The 19,293-nt window shown below is 42.3% G+C and overlaps 1 protein-coding gene across 8 annotated transcripts in view; it reads right to left on the reverse strand.

Annotated features, from left to right (window-relative positions):
• Positions 1-1,817: 1,817 nt before the first annotated feature.
• The window catches only part of fbxw7 (F-box and WD repeat domain containing 7), a 128,667-nt gene continuing 111,191 nt past the window's right edge, over positions 1,818-19,293 (reverse strand). For all 8 annotated transcript variants that reach the window (XM_085161687.1, XM_085161686.1, XM_085161682.1 and 5 more), the window contains 7 exons: positions 18,541-18,664; positions 18,227-18,363; positions 17,496-17,609; positions 12,627-12,808; positions 8,923-9,148; positions 6,612-6,822; positions 1,818-4,446 (listed from right to left, as the gene is read on the reverse strand). In XM_085161687.1, the coding sequence (XP_085017813.1) occupies positions 4,178-4,446; positions 6,612-6,822; positions 8,923-9,148; positions 12,627-12,808; positions 17,496-17,609; positions 18,227-18,363; positions 18,541-18,664 (1,263 nt within the window). In that variant the 3' untranslated portion in view covers positions 1,818-4,177. The remainder of the gene's footprint in view (positions 4,447-6,611; positions 6,823-8,922; positions 9,149-12,626; positions 12,809-17,495; positions 17,610-18,226; positions 18,364-18,540; positions 18,665-19,293) is intronic.

Consider the following 19,293-nt stretch of genomic DNA (forward strand, 5'->3'; position numbering starts at 1 on the left):
TGTCAGCTGCTCACCACTGGGAACTGTAACCAGTGCATATAATACTGATGTAGCAAAAGAACAGAACTGGCATTAGTCTTTATAACACCTGTCAACAAATCCCTAGAGAAAAAAATTATTCTACTACCACTGAGGCCAAAGCCATACAGCTTCCTCCTCTGAGGAGATCCTTCACTATCCAAAAACTTTTTAAAAACACAACAAGAGTTGTCATGTTGTTAAGCTGGCAGGCACGTTGCTTCATCACAGTGAACTGGTTTTTTTCACCCTCCATATAGTCAAACCCTCCGAGATTTCGCTTCTGCTTGAGTGCTTCTGCCTGAGGAGAATTTCTGTTTTTAAAAATCAAACCATTTTCATTTTCTGTAGGAAAGAGTAGTGATGAGGTCAAGTACCTCATGGTGCACAGCTAAAAGGGTGAATGGTAGCACCAAGGGAGGGGGCACCAGCCAACTCTCAAAATGTGCTGCACCAGGCAACTAGGCATATAGTTTTTTCTGTGTTGTGCCAACCCAGTATTTTTACTGGCCCCCATTTGAAAAAAATCTGCAGGCACTCCTGGGTGAATGGCAAATAAAACATGACAGACAAAAAGTGGAAACGTGTTGGAAATGCAGAATTAAAAGTTTGACTAGTGAATTAAATTGAGGGGCTGTTAGTGCGTTTAGTCAATTCATGGGATTTCTTGATAATGTGACTTCAACAATAAACAGGACAAATGGGAACTGCTGCTGAGGTGGAGATGCAACCCGATGAGCAACATGCACAATCAGGAAGTTTAGTGACTAAGGTCTAACTTTATATTACTTATTGATACTGCTAAAAATCCTTGAAGGTCATTTCATTGTCCAGTTCTTCTGGATGGCATGAAGATATCCTGCTCGCCCTCTAGAAGTCCTTTTATGAACCTTGAATCTGAGTGTTTATGATTTTAATACATACCTGAAAATCTTGCTTCACACTGAGAATTATTGCTGTTTGGTATATTAACCAAACACAAAGTTGGGTGTCGAGGAGCATGCTTGTTACACTGACATAACCTTATGGCTTAAACATGACTGTGCACTGGTCGTCTGGAGAGCCTGTGGATGATTTTCAGGACTGTCATCTACATGTCTGTAGCTTCTTACAATCAAACAACCAGTCGGCAGCCGCCTCCTGCCTCCGTTATTGAAAGAAAAGTACTGGCAGTGTCCTCAGCCTCCTAGGAGCTGCACCCCTGGTAAAAATGTAAAAACCCTAAGTGATTTTTCATTAAAGCTGAACACTGACCTTGACTTTGAGATTTAAACTCATCTGCGGTTTAGTAGATACCCCTATTGTTATCAATTTGAAAATAATGTTACGCTAACTTATCGTATTCACAAACATGGATCCACACCCTGCGCTCACCTGCCGGAGCCACAAATTATAATGGCGGAATGAAAAATGCCCTTCTTAGCTGCTCTTTTCATCAGCAACTGGACATAAAGTCACTATTGTAAATCTCGCATTAGTCCACAGATTTGTCTCTCTGATACTTTGTCCCATTTCCCAGAAAATAAAATCAAATTGAAAAGTTATTGTTTGAAAACTGTGCAGGACGTCACATGCAAGTGTGCGTACTTTAAGTGGTCAGAATGGGACTTCCAGGGAGTACACAGGAAGTAGCAGGAGTGCTGGAAATGGTGCAGGGCGACATAAGAAGCCCATCTTGAAGGGGAGACTAAACTGAAGTCAGATATCTGTTTTTGTGATGGTGCTCAGATCACACCGGCGCCAAAACTAGAAGACTAAGACTGCGCTGTGATTAATGTTTAAAATTATTCCCTTGTGGATGTAATTACCAAATAATTTGCTTTATTGAACACATAAGATGCCTTCATACAGGTAACAAAAACAGACAACTGTCAGCTTGAAATGAAAAAAGAAAAACCCACATTTTATTGCACTTAAGTTATAAGAAAATAAAATTCTAAGTGAATCAAACAAATACACAATCCCTTTAAGGTTTTTTCTGTCCGTTTTCTTTTTTTGCCAGGCAGTTTACATGAACTGGAAAAAAACAAAGAAAAAAAAGAAATAAAAACACCTGCAACAAATCTGATTTCTCAAACCAGATCATAAATTAAAATCAGAGGGAGAAAACAACAAGAGGAGATAGAGCAAGATTGTTTTCTTTTTTTTTTTAATATACAGTGTTATACCACTTTCACAGTTCAGCTTGAGTTGTGACTCTTGGAGATTGGGACGGTTTTTGTTTGGCTACAATGTTTCTGTTCATGTTTTGTTGCCTTTGTGGGATTTTTTTGTTTTGTTAAAATTTCTCCCCCCCATGACGACCCGCAAGGCCGCGGCCGCCTGGGTGATTTCGACTGCGACACATGTAACACTAAGACTCCCGGCAGCTCCGCCTGTCAGTTGATGCTTGTGATGGTCTCCTGTTGCTTCAGACATCTTTGAACGGAACAACAATCACACGCACGGATATGGACAGTTCTTTCATTCACCTGTTAAAAATCGATACATCTGCTAGGATTTTTTTTTTTTTTTTTAATATTTTTGCTTTTTTTGTCTTTGCCAGTCTGAACAGCATTTGTACATTTCCCCAAAGAACAGGCCGAAAGAGCTTTGTCCCAAGGAATGTGTTTACAAGTTGCCCATTAACACGCTAAACACACGCACTCATGCACACGCACGCACGCCAACAGTGTACATCCCCTTGTTTCCTCTCTGCGGGCGCTCCCCGCCGGTATCTGTCGGACACGCTCCCTCCTCTCGGCCTCGTAGAGGCACGTTTGGCTCAAGTTTCAGTGGCAAAAACAAAACAGAAAATAAAAAGCTGGATGTTACCTTTTTTCTCATATTTTGTTTCTGTAAGTCCAAACATAGAGTTCAATTTGGAATTTTGCCTGGGACTAAAACGTCACAGCAAGTAAAAGTTCCATCTCTCTCTTTCTTTTTCCCCATTCATCTAGCAGCATAAATACAGTTTGGCCACTGGGGGGGAAAACGGTAGAGGGGAAGGGAGGGGGACGAGTGGGGTTCAGGGGGGCATTAATCCACAGCGCTTAGAGCAAAGGACCTTTTCTTCTTCTCGTCACAGCACTGGCATTGAGGAAACCACCCCAGCTAGACTCTGGAAAAATCTGGACAGCATTGATGTTCATGTGGAGACGGCGCTCCGAACCCAGGTATGTAGAAAACAGAAAGGAAGAACCAGGAAGAAAGGAAGAACACAAATCAAAACAAAATAAACCCTTGACGTGACAAAGATGGCAAACCTAAACAGGGCAGGTTTCTAATACTGGGATTTGTTGCTGTTGGCAACAGTGAGAAAAGGCGGAAAAAACAAAACCTTTCATATGATAAACCAAAGAGGTGTTGAAATTCACAGTTGTGTTTGTGTGCGGTATTTTAAAGAAATCAGACTACAAAAGGGGAGAAACAAACAGGAACAGAAATGGAGTGACGAGAAACTAGCCTGAACAGGCTACACCGAGCAGCTCTTTAGGTGCGACTGTGTGTGGAAAATCCACCTTTCTCAGCCTTAACCTACGGTCAACGTTTCCCACTTTCCGGTCGGCCTTTTGAGTATATGTGTGTGTTTTTCTTTTTTTGTTTTTTTTGGTGGGGGGCGCACACTGATGGGAGGGGGTTACAGGGGGTGGGAGGGAGGGGCTTTTAAAAAATAATATATCTCTGTACATGTCAAAATCTGTCAGGCTTGAGCGAAACTAAGTCTCTGAGTGAAGCTGCCCCCAAACTGAAAGGATTGAGAGTCACTTCAAAAGAGTTCAGTCATTTTCGGCCGTTCCTCTCTTTTTTCCCCTCTTCCTCTTCTTTCTCACAGCCAATCAAGGGACAGACCAGTCGTGCTCCGCCCTCCTCGCCTCGTTTCCAACCCGATCCCCCTTTAGGCTCCACCTTGTGCTGGTGGAAGGGGCTCAAAAGCAGGGGCTGAACAGGTGAGGGTGTGTCTCTTTGTCAGTAACATTTGCCCAAAAAAGCAAGGGGGGGGGGGGGGGAGGAGGACGTGGGAAGATGATGGTAGAGGACAGGACAGCCCACTGTTGGTGGTTGTGGTTCTAGCATTTGGATGTTGGCTCTCCAGTTTCCAGGTTTCCTCGTCTCCCATTCCCTCTCTACTCCTTCCTGTGCGGTTCACTCTCTTCGTCCTTCCCCACCGCGCTCCCTCTCACTTCATATCTACGTCAAAGTCCAGGACCAGCAGCTTGGTCTCCTCTGTGCCATTGCGGCTACCAACCGCGCACACCAGCTTGGTATTGGAGGCCCGGATGCGCCACACCACACCGCCGCTTCCGCCACTTTCCAGAGTCACCAGGTTACGGATGAACTCGCCAGTCTTCAAGTCCCACAGTTTGACCGTGCCATCGTCCGAGCTGGTGATGACAAAGTTTTTGTTGAACTGGAGGCACGTCACGGCGCTCTGGTGCTTGTGAGGACCTGAAGACACAAAGATAATTATATTTAGTGGGACGAGGTAAAGAAAAGTCTTTTTTTTTCATGGCTTAAAACATTTACATTCAGGTTAAAGTTTCCAGTAAATGTGTCTGGATCAGTCAGGTCCTAAAACCTGTAACATAGGGGAATCCCTTCCTACCAAAGCTCGTGGAAAATGTTGGTCAAACGTGCTAGTCTACTGGCAAATAAAGAATGGGTGAATTTAAAAATAATGAAGAACCCAGATACAGGGAAAGATCTGAAAGCAAGATCTCTGTCAGCCTGTGAGGTGAAAGAAGAGCTCTTACTCCTGACGGTGCTGTGACAATGAGATCTTCGTACAGCTGGCAGGCTTTAGGACGAGCTGCCAGGGCTCATTCCTGTCTGTCACAGACGCTAAGCAGCTTCAGCGACACCTTTGTCTGGTCTGTTTGGTGCCAGTACATACCGGTTAAAGCGTGTAGTGGCTGAAGTGAGTTTATTTGTGACTGTACGCGTGACTCCTTCAGGCTTGAAATTCATACCTTAATTAAATCAATTAAAGCGAAAACAAAAACGAGTGCAGGCAAATGAACTGATTTTGACTGAATTCTGAGCTCAGATGCATTCAGATACAACCTTTCACAGACGAAACCTGCTGAAATCTCTGAACAAGCGTTCACATCTTTTCTGTTTCAGTCTCTGATTAGTTCAAAGGCTGAGTTATTTACCCGGCTACACAATACTGCTCTGCACCAACCCCCAGCTTGCCTGTCTCTCTCCTCCCTCTGCTCTTCCCATTAGCACAACAAAGCACTCTGCTCCATCATTACCTATGCGCTCTCGAGCAGACAGTGACAGCCTTGTTGTTGGCCTATTGTCTTATCAAAACACACTAATGAATGGCAGAAATTGTCTGCTGACCTAATTATATGACCTACAAAGTTCCCGGGGCCTCAGTCTTTTACTGTAGTCACCTCTCTTCACCAGACAGACCCACAGTCTCCCTCCCTGAACGCCGTCCCTCCTGCTCTCTTAAGGCTCTTATACGACCATCCTTTGTTGGGCTGCTGTGTGCGCTGTGGACGCAGCACCCGCATGCGGGTTTGGAGTTTACTAATGAGGGCGGTTAGGAGCGGGGCACTGCTGGTTGCCACTGCTATTCAGCCAAAGGATTTCCAACATCCTGTGAGGCACCAGTGCTGCTAATGGAGTTAGAACCATTCAGACACAAAGGAAATGAGACTGTAATCAGGACCAGCAGGCTTGCAAGGTGTTGGCTCAGTTCTGCTCCACTTACACACACAAACAGGTAATTTAGATGGATTTTTAATTGGACTGTCAGTATCCAACAGAGTCCCATCTAATGTGTTTTTTGTTGTTGTTATCCTCCAAGGCTAGCATTGCCACTTTTCTACACTTTAAGTCATTTATTCATGGCTCTATAAGTCTACATTTCAGTCTGCACGCAAGTTGTTTTGCAGCCACCTTGGGTGTAGCTGCTTTGAGTACAACATAACCAAGTCTAGTGGTATGAAAACACAGCTGCAGAAGCACATCAGGACAGGACAGAAAGTTAAGAGAGAAAGAAAATATAAGAGTTACATCCCCAAAATCTCTGATGTAGCCTGGCTGTCCTGTCACATGATACCTTTGTACTGATTTTTTACTGTAAGGTCTGCCCATAAGACTCACATCTGAAATTATTTTATCAGAATAAAACAGCTAAGAGTTTGGCATCTGATCTCATGACTCCCAGCAAATAAACACAGACATTTGGAAGTGATAAGCAAACATCCTCCAACAACACCCAAAAACGTTGGAGCCACTAAGGTCAGGCTCTTCTGAGTGGGAGACAATGCACCAGCTGCTGTGTGAGTACTCAGCTGAATGCAGTACAAAGAACACTTATTCTTTTAGGGTTTATCCAAATAGCAGTAAATGTGCAGCAGTTTCGTAGGCATCCTACAACAATGTTTTGCCCGTGTGTGGTGCTGGAGAATTCCATTTCAGCAACAACTACCCGCAGCTTTGCCAACATGATGGACTCAGAAAAGTGTGAGATGTAGTCATGAAAAGTTAAAATTGTCATTAAAATGTAATTAGATTTCAATAACAGCTGAGACAGCCTCTGGTTTTCCAGAAGTTTTACAGTAACTCTCACACTGTTCATACTTCACATTCCTCACCTTGCAGTGTTTGGAGGCACTGGCCAGTCTTGATATCCCAGATCTTGACAGTGGAGTCTGCATTGCCTGAGACCAGGATGTTGTCTTTGAGCTCCATGCCACTGGTGAGGGACTGGTGCCCCGTTAGCGTGTGGATGCAGTTGCCCGTCTCCACGTCCCAGACCCTTATAGACGTATCCAATGAGCCGCTCACGACGTGGATCCCATCGAACTACAGAAACAATGAATACGTTTAAATTGTCTGAAAATCAAACGGCCGCTTCTAGAAGCCACTTGAAGTTGGAGTTGACGGCAAAAGCACCTTACATTTCAACACTGCGTACTTTGTTTCTATTAACCTTAGACTAAACCCATTTAAAATGGATGCACAGTATTGATCTGTTAAAGCTTTTCTGCTGCTTCCCAAATCTAGTTGGAGAGAACCAACACTTTAAAAGTCTATCAAAGCAGCAAGGCACAAAAACCAATCTATCAGTGCAGTAATCAGCCTCCTCTGTGAGGGTTATGGCACCAGCTAAAGTGCTCTGTCATCACACAGAGTGGATGAGAAGAGAGGACATATTAGAGGACAAACGGGTATAAACTTTTTTCCCCCACTTCCTCCAAACGAACAACCATCACACATATATGCTGGGACATAATAAATTAAGAATATAGAATTGCACATGAATATGAGAAAGATAAAGGACTAAAAAATTCATGAAAAAAGACAGATCTGTTGTTTTTGTGCACCACAGGTTTAAAGCAATTGCCTGAGCCTAACAAGCAATATTTCACTCCACAGAAGTCCTTGGAGGACACGCGGCAGTGAACTTCCTACAGTTTAGGACAGTTAAGAGGAAAAGTGTACAGTAAAAAGGCCCGTTTAGAAGCTCTTCATTCAAAATTAACCTGTGTACTCTTAATAGCACAAAGCACTCTGGTGACACAAACATATGACAACTGCCATGAGCATGAAAGCATCTTTATGACTGTTTTCCCTTAAGTGTTACTTGAGTCACCTATTGTTGCATCACCAAAGTTTGGGGATCAAAAAAGGAAAAGTTCGAGGTAATCAGTTTGCTGCTAATTGCACTGTTATTTCAACATTTAAAGAACAAAAGGTCAAACCTAGATTTGCATTTGACATAACTAGTTTTCACACAAAAAGGTGTTAAAACATCCACTGTCAAGGCACACGGTTCTTAATTTGCTGGTGTAAATCAAAGACAGCCTTCAACTTAAAGAAATTATGCATGCCCACTGTGCCAAAATGTCTTTCAGCCCTTCAGTCTTTTGGCTTGTAGTTCTTTTCAAGAAGTTAAGCAGAGCTTTGATACACTTTTCCTTTAAAACACAGAGATGTAAGGCGTCTTCCCTCATGACAAAAATCATGAAACTTTCAGCTTAATGGCAGATTTTTCCATGTCAGAACCACGGACAGCGTTTCTGTAGTTCCTCCGCTCACACTGCTGTGGTCATTTTACGTTACCCTACACAGACACTTGATTAGTTACACCTGTTGAACTACTCACAAATATCTAACCAGCAAATCACATGACAGAAACTAGATATGACAAAGATGACCTGTTCAAACATAACATCAGAATCGGGATGAAACCATCCAGTGAGCAGAAGCTTTCTGGGTGAAAATGCCACCCACAGAACTTCCACCAATGGTGTAGGAGAGGTGTCACATTTGCAGAAAAGATTGGATATTGTAATTTTGAAATGTTTATTTAAATTTTCTCCCATTCCTCCAGTACATCATTATTTCTACCACAGAAAACTTCCACCGTCTCTGGCCTATGCTGCCGTGCTGAGAGAGAAATGCATGCATAAAACTAACGACTGTATTATGTTTGACAAATTGTAAGCAACAAGCTGTGTTTTTAGTAGATCACTCAAACCCACATGTGTTTGCTCGCCACCTTAATCTGTCCTACTCTCGTTAAGGCTGAGATGAACTGGTTGCTCATAAATTCTGGTAGAAAGTCACGCACACAACCTGCTTGCTTTATGCTGATTGGAGCCTTGTGCTATTTCTTTTAGATTAGCAAATCCGGCCCATTTGACAATAGTCAAACATGGTTAAAGCCTCTTTTATGATCACATCAGTCTTACAGACAGCCCTTACAATAATGTAGTTAGACGAGTTCTTACATATATGGACCTAAAAACTACCAACCGCATCTGATTTATTGTGTCATAAACGAGAATGTTTTTATAGGAGTTCTCAAAGACTCTAAAACAAGTAACTCGTACATTTCATTTGGCTCCAAGGTTGATCGGTATACACCAGTCTTTTCTTTAATGCTGTGGGAGGCCTCACCTGTAATGAGTACACTCTGTTTGTGTGGCCTTGCAGCGTGTGGAGGCAGGTCTCCATCTCGGGGTCCCAAACTTTCACCATGAAGTCGTAGGCACCGCTGACCACCCGTCGCCCGTCATACTGGACGCAGCGCACTGCCGCCACGTGGCCCATGAGGACGTGTAAACACTGACCTGAATCAATGTCCCAGACGCGCAGCGTGGCATCACGAGATCCACTGACCACCCTGCATGACACAAACGCAGACAGTGAGAAAGGTAATCGTAGCAGAACACAGATATTCAGGAGAGATTCAGGAATGAATATTGATGAGTACGGGTGCAGTAATCAGTTCAAACCACCGTGAATTCAATAGCTGCCTTTATGCTGAGCTGCTTTCCCACAGATGTAACGTGCATTTAAAGTCATCCATTCTCCAAGATTAAATTCAATACTCTACACAACTGCTCATTCATAATATGGTAAATGCACTGACAGAATAATGAGGCACGTATGCACGGATCCTCACTACTCTGACAATGAGTAACCCACAGCATCACCTTCATGCTCATACATGAATGTACAAATAAACCCCCACACCTGTCTTTAACAGCCGCCCTGATCTGTGCATTCACCCTGAATGGAAAGATATATTACCGGTTACAGGAAGAGAAACTCCTTTTAGAGTGACAGTTACTCAAGTTGAACATTTTTCAGATTATCACACTTAAGGTCAATACTTTCATCAACTTCCATCAGCTTCAAGACTCTTCAGTAAGGACTAAGACGCATTTGACCTTAAATTTTCTACGGGCTGTTTCAATTTAGCCAAAAATAAATAAATACATAGAATAAAATAAACCAAAACATGCTGTAGATACACACAGCTCATTCTCTATTTATTAAACGCCTCACGGTGCTACACAGATAGAAATTACCAACATGTTATTTCACCATCTACCAGCAGCTCACAGCATTTCCACTGAGTGAGTAATCAAATGCTACACAAAAACCTTGGTGGGCCCTAAGGCGAAAAGAGCACTTCGAGTCTCCAGAGTGTGATACTGAGTGAATAAGTGAGCAGCAGTTCACTTAAGTCGCCTCACAGGGTCCATTTAATCACTATGAAACCACATGCTCTCTTTCATAGATGCTGTCCTCTTTTACCGTTGTACAGTTGCTCTTATTTACCAGATGGGATGGCTGTAAATGTGGGTGTGATGAATCATAAGGAACCTTCAAGGATTAATCTATCCTGTGTTTCTTATTTTCTGAAAGTTATATGGTTAAGCTTTACACCAATTAAAACAAATATTTATCCCATAGAATACAGTAGAGCCAAAAAACATGTGAAACGTGAGTTTGTGAGCTTTGGAGATGCTGCTGGACTGTTATAAATGTTTAAATTATTATTATTATTATTAAATTCACTGTTTCTGCCAAGCTATGCTAACTAGATGCTCCCTGTAGCCTTACATCTAATAAACAGAGAAAAGAGGCACTGGTGCCTAATATGCTGTACGCATGCAAAAAAAAAAAAAAAACAAAACAAAAAACCCTTGTTCCTATCAAGAACTTTCAAAACAAAAGCTTAGACTGTAGTAGATGGACTCTTATGGTTAAGACACTTTGGGGGGGGAGGGAGAGAGAGAGAGAGAGACTAAAGTAAAATCTTATCCCTAGTTATACAAATTATGGAAAAAAAAGTTTCATTTAATTCTTATTAGCGCTTGAAGCCAATTTTGAAATCCATGAACAAGGTCAGGTATGTTTGGACCTTTTTCTACAAAGGCATAAAAAAAAGTAAAGTCTATACTCCTGTATAAAACTGAATGACACACACGGACATCACATGAGGTAACCGGTACTCATTTCAGCACTTTGCTCATGTGCAAATCATCTTTGATTTCAGGCACAGATCAGGCAGAGCCAGCGTTCCTACCAGCAAGAAAACAAGAGTATTAACCCCTGGATGCACAACCTACCAATACCTACACTCTTCCACAAATCAATGCATTTTGCTATAAACTCGGTTATTATTCTTCAAAATCTTTAAAACGAAGAGTTGTTATATTTTCATATTTGAGGTATTCCTCATAAAACATGTTTGTGACATGAGGCCCTTTGCATTTTTATTTATTTTTTCATTAATTTTAAGAAATTGGAGTTTTTGTATCACTTCTATCACTTTTGTATGCTTGCTCGGCATATACTGCAGAAGCTGGGTCTTCCCTCTGAAAGGCACAAGTTGTTCATCCACTGTAACACAATCACTGAGGATGAATTTCTGCCTGCAGTTGACCAGGAACAGGCTCCATATGTAGCGGAAAGCTGCCATGTGGTTTGTTTTCAGTCGGTAGGCTCTGGTCCTCTTGTCATCAAAGTGCAAGAAACAGTGAATATGTTCAAATTTTTGAATTGACATAGTGGCCTTGTACAATGGGTTATGCAGAGGACTCCCAAAAAGCACACCGACTGGTACATCCCAGTTCTCACTTCCTGCAAGAATGGTCAATCAAATGAAGGCCAGGAGCTTATATTTGCTTACATTTTTCCGCTCTTTTCCCCTGTCTGTGGCTACTTTTCACGCCTCCATGTTTGTGCATGTCAGCACCTCTTCTATTATATTATCAGACATGAACATCTTCCATGCATCTATTGGGGAGACAGTACTAACCCCAGGTGCAAGCCCTGGCCGACGAATTCATCTAATTCATTCTGTTAGACTCAATATCCATTTCCCCTTCAGAGAACTCATCAGAGGACTCCTCTGTGTCTGACTGGCCTTGTTCAGTGGGGGGGACAGTAGTCTGGGTCCTGTATATATGAGATGTCCGATTCTGAGTCAATGCCTCCGATGGGCTCTTCATCCCATCCGTCCTGGATCATTTGTAGGGAAAGGTCCACAGGGATTCTAGCTGGCCTCATAGCAGCCATGTTACTTTAGATATTAAAAAAAAACATCAGAAAGTACAATGTTTGAAATGCACAGGAAACTATAAACAGGGCTGCACATAAATGGTCCGCAGGTGCGCATTCGCTGTCAAAATAACAGACACGCACCAGATATGAAGTTGGAACGCGCGTTTGCGTACATAAGATGTTCTGGAGAAAGACAGACATTTGTTCAGAACTCTTAAAAATGTCGAAGAAGCAAGCTCCATAAGCAATTACTTTGGTGTTCCTCCACCCCAAATTTTTAAATTAATAAAAAAATAAATAAAACAAATATATTTTATGAGGAATACCTGGAATATGAATATATTACAACTTTTCATTTTAAAGATTTTGAAGAAAAACAACATCTAAGGGTTAAACAAAACATGACAATTTCTTAAACAGGAAGGTGCACAGTTTCACACAGCAGTACACAATTGGCAAAGCTCACGACAACACTAAAATTGACCCATTTAAGGATGCCACTAACAAAACTATTATTTTCAGAGATTGCTATATCAATAGCACAAAACGCTTTTCTGTTTATCTAAAACGCAAAGAAAATCAGTTTAATATCACACACGAGCGATGAAAGCAACAATTATTACAGTGGAACCTGTTAGTATTTGATAAGTTTAGCTTGAAAAAAAGGCTTAAACTAAATTTATTATGAAAAACATTTTCTACTCATTTCAGCTCAAGACTGATCGGGCAAATCTTTATCTCATCGAAAGCCTCATAGAGCCTTCAAGCTTGGGCTTAAAGCACAGCAGTGAGCTGCTCCGTACCTTTTCTCATGTAGGTGCATGCAGCGCACTGTTGAGGTATGCCCATAGAGGGTGTGGATACATTCTCCCGTCTCTGCGTTCCAGACCTTGAGTGTGCGATCAGTCGAGCCGCTGATGATAATGTTGTCTCGCATCTGGGATGACCACACGCCCCCTGTGTGGCCCACCAATGTCCGCAGACACTGAAGAGGAGAAGAAGGAGAGTCCTGATCAGGATTCCTGATGGACAGTACAGACTTCTGATGTTAGAAAAGTTCATTTGAAAGGCATTTGGGGTGATGGTATTCATACATATCAAAGCTCAGCTTAAGAATTCATAAAATCTCATTCGGGATTTTCTCTTCCTGCGTGCCCTCTCGCTGCCTTCAGGGGGGAAAAAGGGAAAATTTAACTTGACATTTTACAGTAAGGAAAAACTGAGTCCACACTTGCTGCTGCCGTGCTGGGACAAAACCTCCCAGAGCTCTGCACAAGATTTAACGTAACTTTCAGAAAGTGGCCAAATCATTTGCAGGAAGGGTTGATGACAGTCTTCACTAAAATGTCTCCATTCATCCTCATTAGGGACAGGAGATTAGTTATTGATTACAGCACTTTCTGATCAACTCAATCTGTGTCCAAGCAGTTTGTCCCATTTGAGCCTCCCAAACGCATTCAATTTAAATTCTTTTAGGGAGGAAAAAACTGTAGAAGTTGCAGCTGCTGTGCTGATGTCAAGTTTAGAGTGGAGTCTGCCACTGAAATGTAACCCCCCAGAAAACTGCGTTGTATCGTGAGGATTACTTTCAGTGTTTGTGCACACATTTTAATTTCGATTAGTGATGAATGAGCGATACTGCTGCGTAACACTCAACTACAGGCCTGCAGTTTATTACATCACGCTGGGGATACAATAATGCAGGATTTTTCCCATAAATCAAAGCCTCCAAGAATGAGAGTGTGATTAAAGCCTACTCAAACACTACGTGGGAAGAGAGAATATCTGAAATGAAGGGCTTAGGCATCTTTATCTGTCTGTAAAACAAACATAAAATAAGCCGGTTCCAAAGAATGAAAGAAGATTAGCGCTCGTTTAATGAATGTGTGAAGGCCTGCCTTTTTTTCCCTGTTTTAAACACATGAGGGTTTTCATACAATGCTTTACATTTGCTTCAGATCTCCTCTTGGTTTAAAAACTGTGGCGGGGGAGTATCCGCTTTAGCAACCTGAGAGCTGGCCTCATTGAAAGACAAATGCAGGAGATTTTCCTTTGTATTGAACAGCCCACCTTTCAAGACCTCAAATATGAGAAAATGTGGGCCAGATGTGGGTTCAACTAATGCTTAGCAAAGGTTAAAATAAACTGGCTCAGGTGAAGCCATCAGATAATTATAGCCTGATACCAGATGATTAAGAGATTACTGCGGCTATAGTTTCATTTCCATACTTGACTGTTTGACAGTAGAGGAACGAGAGGTTACAAATGTCTCAAGATAGACTATGAAACGCATAACCAAAGCAGCAGGCTGACAGAGTCTTACTAAATGTGTTCTTCCCCTCTCTTATTTGCCTTTTCCATGTCTTGTGTTGATGATTTCATGACATGGTTTTGATCTACTGTTTGTCTCCAAGTACTAAGTGGATAATACAGACGTGTATGGGTAATCACACGGTGCTTCCTCCACAGAAAGAGTGAGAGGGGAAAAAAAAAAACCAGAGGCTTCATTATGAATGCACAATATTCAATCAGCTGAGGATAAGAATCTTGATACAGGTTGATCTACATGGAGAAATAATCCATACTTTCATTTAATTAATGATTTCAGATGCTCGCTAATCAGTCTGTTAACAGTTCCAAAAGCCACCTCTAATCTGTGGATCTCCCCTTGTTTTCAGTTAAAAACAGGGGACGTGTGTCAATGCGGCTAAAGAGTCTCGCAGAGGACACCTCTCCCTGAATACGACGGTAGTCCGCAGCTCTGCCATCTTAAATCTGCCTGACAGCTGAGGCTGCCTCTGACAGGCACCACCAAGGACACACTCTGCTCTGTTAAGCACAAGGTAGCCACCTTTGAAGCAGCAAGATGTGTTTGTTTGTGTGCTTGGATGGAAGATTGACGTCCCCGGCTGAAGCTGGAGACAAGCAAAGACAAAGGTCCATCCAGCCAAAGACGGAGCCTCCAAGAACCGTCTATGCAATGGTTTCTTCAGCAGAAAAAAGAAGCTTTTTGAAGATCTGCCAGACCACATGTCTCCATAAATAAAACCCACTGTCTAACCTGATTACTAGCTAGCAACCCAGTTTTGTTCCAGGTGTGGAAGTCTTTATATAAAATATTCTCATATAATAATTCCCTGATTACCTCACAGAACGGGTTCAAGTCGCCGTGTTTTACATAACAAGATGAATCGAGGGGCAGGACAAAACTAGCTGCAAAGATGAAAAGGCAAATGCTGGTTGTGGTGTTTGTTAAAGCTCTATTTTTGCTGGAGTAACTGCATCTGATGAATATTTGTTGAGCAATTAAAAATTTAGGCCATGCTCATGCAAATGAGGCTTATTAATATAATGCACACTTTCTATGCTAAAAAAATACCTAATGAGTTTGAAAAATACATAATTCACAAACAAATCTGGGAGACAAGAGGGTATTGTCAACAGATTCATTAAACAGCCGATGGAAACATCTGATCGGATGCAGTATTTGGTGTAAAGACAACACTGAGAACATTTTGAATGCGGCAGCCTTTGAGTCACCCCACAGTATCCCATCACAGGGGAACTGTACCGATGCCTCTAAAGTGGAGGCAATGTTTCTGAGGCAGAGGAGCACAAACAGGAGGGAAGCGTTAATAGTGGTCTCTCTTTGGCACAAATTGTCTACGCACTGACCAATTTCTTTTCCCATCCCGACCTTTTAAAATCACCCACCTGCAAAGCATGCTGCTGCAGGGGGATCTCTGCACTCTCCTGGAGAAAAGGTAACCACGCTGATCTCTGAGCTAATTTACCTTTGTAATCTATAACCAGTCACCAAACTCATTACTGATTTGAGGGTCTACTTCTGACCCTGAATCAAACATACCGTCCTTTCAGAGCATGATGAAAAAAAGAAAAAAAAAGTATAACACAATCCCAGTTTCTCATCTCAGCTGATCACCATGCTGCAGTCTCTTATTGATCCAGGTCTCAGTAAGAGTTAAGTGTCAGGGCTGTAGAAGTAGAGACTGGGTGACTGTGCTTTGCTGAAGTTGAAAGATTTGTTTACAAAAAGGTGCACGAAATTCAAATAAATCACCACAAAAAAATTACAGAGAAAAGATAATGGCTACAATCTTGGGAGACGTGCAATATGACAACCCCCACCCCCACCCCACCAAAAAAAAAAAAAGTACAAGAGAAATGATATTGATATGAACACTGGTAGTTACAGCAGCCATTGTAAGCTGTGTATCACTTCAAGATCACTGACAGCCACTTTACAGACCTGCATCTCAGAGACAAACTAAGAAAAAGCAGCAATCAAGTCTTCAAACAAGCTGGCAAAGACTATAAAGAATTCTGACAGCAGGGAGAAAAAACAAATCCAGGGGCCGGTAATCTCATTGTATTTTTACTTTACAGTTTTACTGGCATCGACAGCCACTTCACCGAAATGGTCGATTCGGCTTAACTGGCCATTCCTCTCCAGTGAGGGATTCACTCTCTGTGGTGCTGGGAGCTAAGGAGGCAAAGAGATGAAATCCACAGAGGGAATGTGTGCTCTGAATACAGCAACCAAACACGGATTTAGGCTCATCTCGCCTTCATGACTAATGTAAACAAACAATCCTGAGGCAGATTAGCATTGTAGAAAGCGCATACAATAACCTCTGTCTGTGATGTCATTCTGAATGCAGGGTGGGTTGAGGAGGGGGGGAAAAAAGCTTTAGAGCCTGCTGGTGATGTGACTCATCACAGGCTTCCACCACCAATATGGAGCTACTGCAGCTATAATTCAGCAACCTGTCATCCAGATATTAGTCTTTGGGTGTAGGAGAGCCAAACTGTGCTCCATGCCTATCGGATGACCTTGGCGAGATCTGTTCAGATCAGCAAATGTGACTGTGACTGATATGCATGTAATCACCAGTTGGGGAAGAGCCAACTTTACTTTATGTGTTCAGCCGAATCTCCGCAGCAATGAAAAGCAAACTCAACTCTTTTACATGTGAAAGTGAGGCCGAAACAGCCCACTGTGATCATGCAGAACATCTTTTTTTTTTCCCTTTGAGAAGTTTTGCTTTGAAAGTTTTCATTTTTAAAGACCAAGTTCAAGCCCAGCCTTATGTCATTTATCTGAGTAAAAAAAAGCAAAAGGGATAGACTGGGAAGAGAAATAATCAAGGACTTTTTGTGAAAACGTCTTTTGAGAAAGGAGTCCAGCATTGAGGCATGAAAGTGTTGTGATTTACCACGATCTGTAAAGCGCTCTCCAATATCACAGAGCAACCACTGCCTTTCTTTTTAATACACAGCGTAAAGCTGCAGCACAACGCCTGTGTGTCTGCAACAGCTTCAGCTATGAATACTAACACCGCGTGTGGACATGGGCTGTGTTACAAGTCTGCAAAATAGATAAATATAAGAGAGGAGAGGCTGGGACAGAAAGCAGTCTTCCCAGGAAGATTTTTATGTGGTAGTGTAACGCAAAATTATGTCAGTGGGAGCACTAAAGATACAGTATTTAAATCAATTCAACACAGTTGTTTCCTTCATTTCTAATCAATGAGTGTAAAAAGTAGTATGATTAAGCAAACAGCCTATTATTCATATTAGTGCCTGCCTCCCTTCTCTTCTGCTCTAGGTTTAAAGCGTACATCCAAAATGTAACAGTATTCAACTCTTACCTTTCCTGTGATAGCTGACCAGACTTTCAGCGTGTTGTCGTCAGAGCCGCTGACGATGCGATTGCCACAGAACTGGAGGCAGGTGATCACATGGTCATCGTGGCCTTTGAGCACCTTTAAATGGGACACATGAAAAGAGATGAAGCGGGAAGGGCACGGAGGAAGATTTGATGTGGAATGACAACGCAAATAATGATGCTGACAGTAACACTTCTTATGCATCAAAGTGAAAATGTCATCAAGTGCTGCAGGTGTACACAGCGCTTTAAGCAGTGCTGCATACATTCAGTCTCAGCTAGTGGGTCACAGGACTGCAAGCTCAGCAACTGACAGGGCACACTGCATATGCAAAGGACTATAACGAGTGTGGGGAACTAATTTATGCCAGTCGCGGCCTAAAATGACCTGCAGCCATTTCACAAACAGCTACAGCGTACAAGGTCCATTAAGGATAAGCTTCAGCATGCTGGTCATGCTCTATGTGAAGCTTCTGAACAGGTAAAAGAGACGGCGAGTCTTTAATGCGAAAGAGAATAAGATTTTCCTGTGCTCCAGCTCAATTAATATTCCAAACAAATACCTGGGAGCACAGACATCACTGTTCACTAACTTTCCATCAGTTTAACACTTCAGACTCTTATTGAACCATCTTTCTGGGCCTCAAGGCCATTTGATCGGATCTGTAAAACTCCTCTAACCTGTGGGGAATTTAAGTTCGAAAGAAAAACTACCTTAGGTGATTTGAGGTCCCCTCTCCTCCAGTTAGTGTCTATTCTGTGCTGCCTGATGTAGGCACTCTTCCAGGGGCTGTGAGTAAAGCCAGGCTTGACAATTTTTCTCTTCTTCAGGGTAAGGGGCTCATCGATACCTGTGAGAAGGGAGAAAAGAAGCCAGTTGGACTAAAATGTCTTTGTTTTTCAATAAAAGTGCATTTTCCAAACAGGAATAACCACAATTTTAAGCACAGCAGTCGCCTCAGACTGCTCCTGCTGGGCGAATGCATGGCGTCTGTCTGCCTGCATCTATTGCAAACAGTTAGGCTCACCCTCTTCCCTGCATTTCTCCCTCCACAGCAGGTTGTCTTCTGCAAGGATGCGCCAGTAGCGACACGTCTGTGCTGCTTGGAGGAGGTCCTTCGGTTCCAGGAATGACAGCACGTATAAAGCCAGCTGTTGAAAGACAAGGACGAGCAATGTGAAAGGTGTAAAGCAGTAATGGGGGGAGGAAAAAGAAGCTATAACTTTCTACAGTTGATGTAAACAACAGTTTAAGGTGACATACATAACATACATTTTCAATAACCTAATGGTCAATATATAATGTACATTGTAAATGTACATTATATATTGACCAAGAAGAACAGACTAACAGTTTACAGCATAACCAGGAGAGACAGGATTAGAAATGAGTACATTAGAGAGACAGCTCAGGTTCAGCTGTTTGGAGACAAAGAGAGAGGCAAAGCTGAGATGGTTTGGACATGTGCAGAGGAGGGATAGGGATAGGGATGTGGAAGACTGCCAGGTAGGAAGATAAGCGAAAGATCGCAAAAAAGGTTCATGGATGTAGTGAAGGAGAACGTGCAGAAGGTGGTGTGAGAGAAGAGGATGCTAGGGATAGGGTGAGATTGAAGCTAATGGGATTAGCCAAAAGCAGAAGATGACAGGTCTACTTTTTTAGTCTTGTGAGATAAAAACCTGGATGATTGTTTCCAGAAGTCCCATTTCTGTCCATCCAAACTCACATTAATGACTTTTCAAACTAAAACTGTCCCCTAAAAGTCCATTTCAGGGTTTAA

Source organism: Neolamprologus multifasciatus, chromosome 6 (genome assembly GCF_963576455.1).
Source record: "Neolamprologus multifasciatus chromosome 6, fNeoMul1.2, whole genome shotgun sequence".
In the NCBI taxonomy this organism is placed as follows: domain Eukaryota; kingdom Metazoa; phylum Chordata; class Actinopteri; order Cichliformes; family Cichlidae; genus Neolamprologus; species Neolamprologus multifasciatus.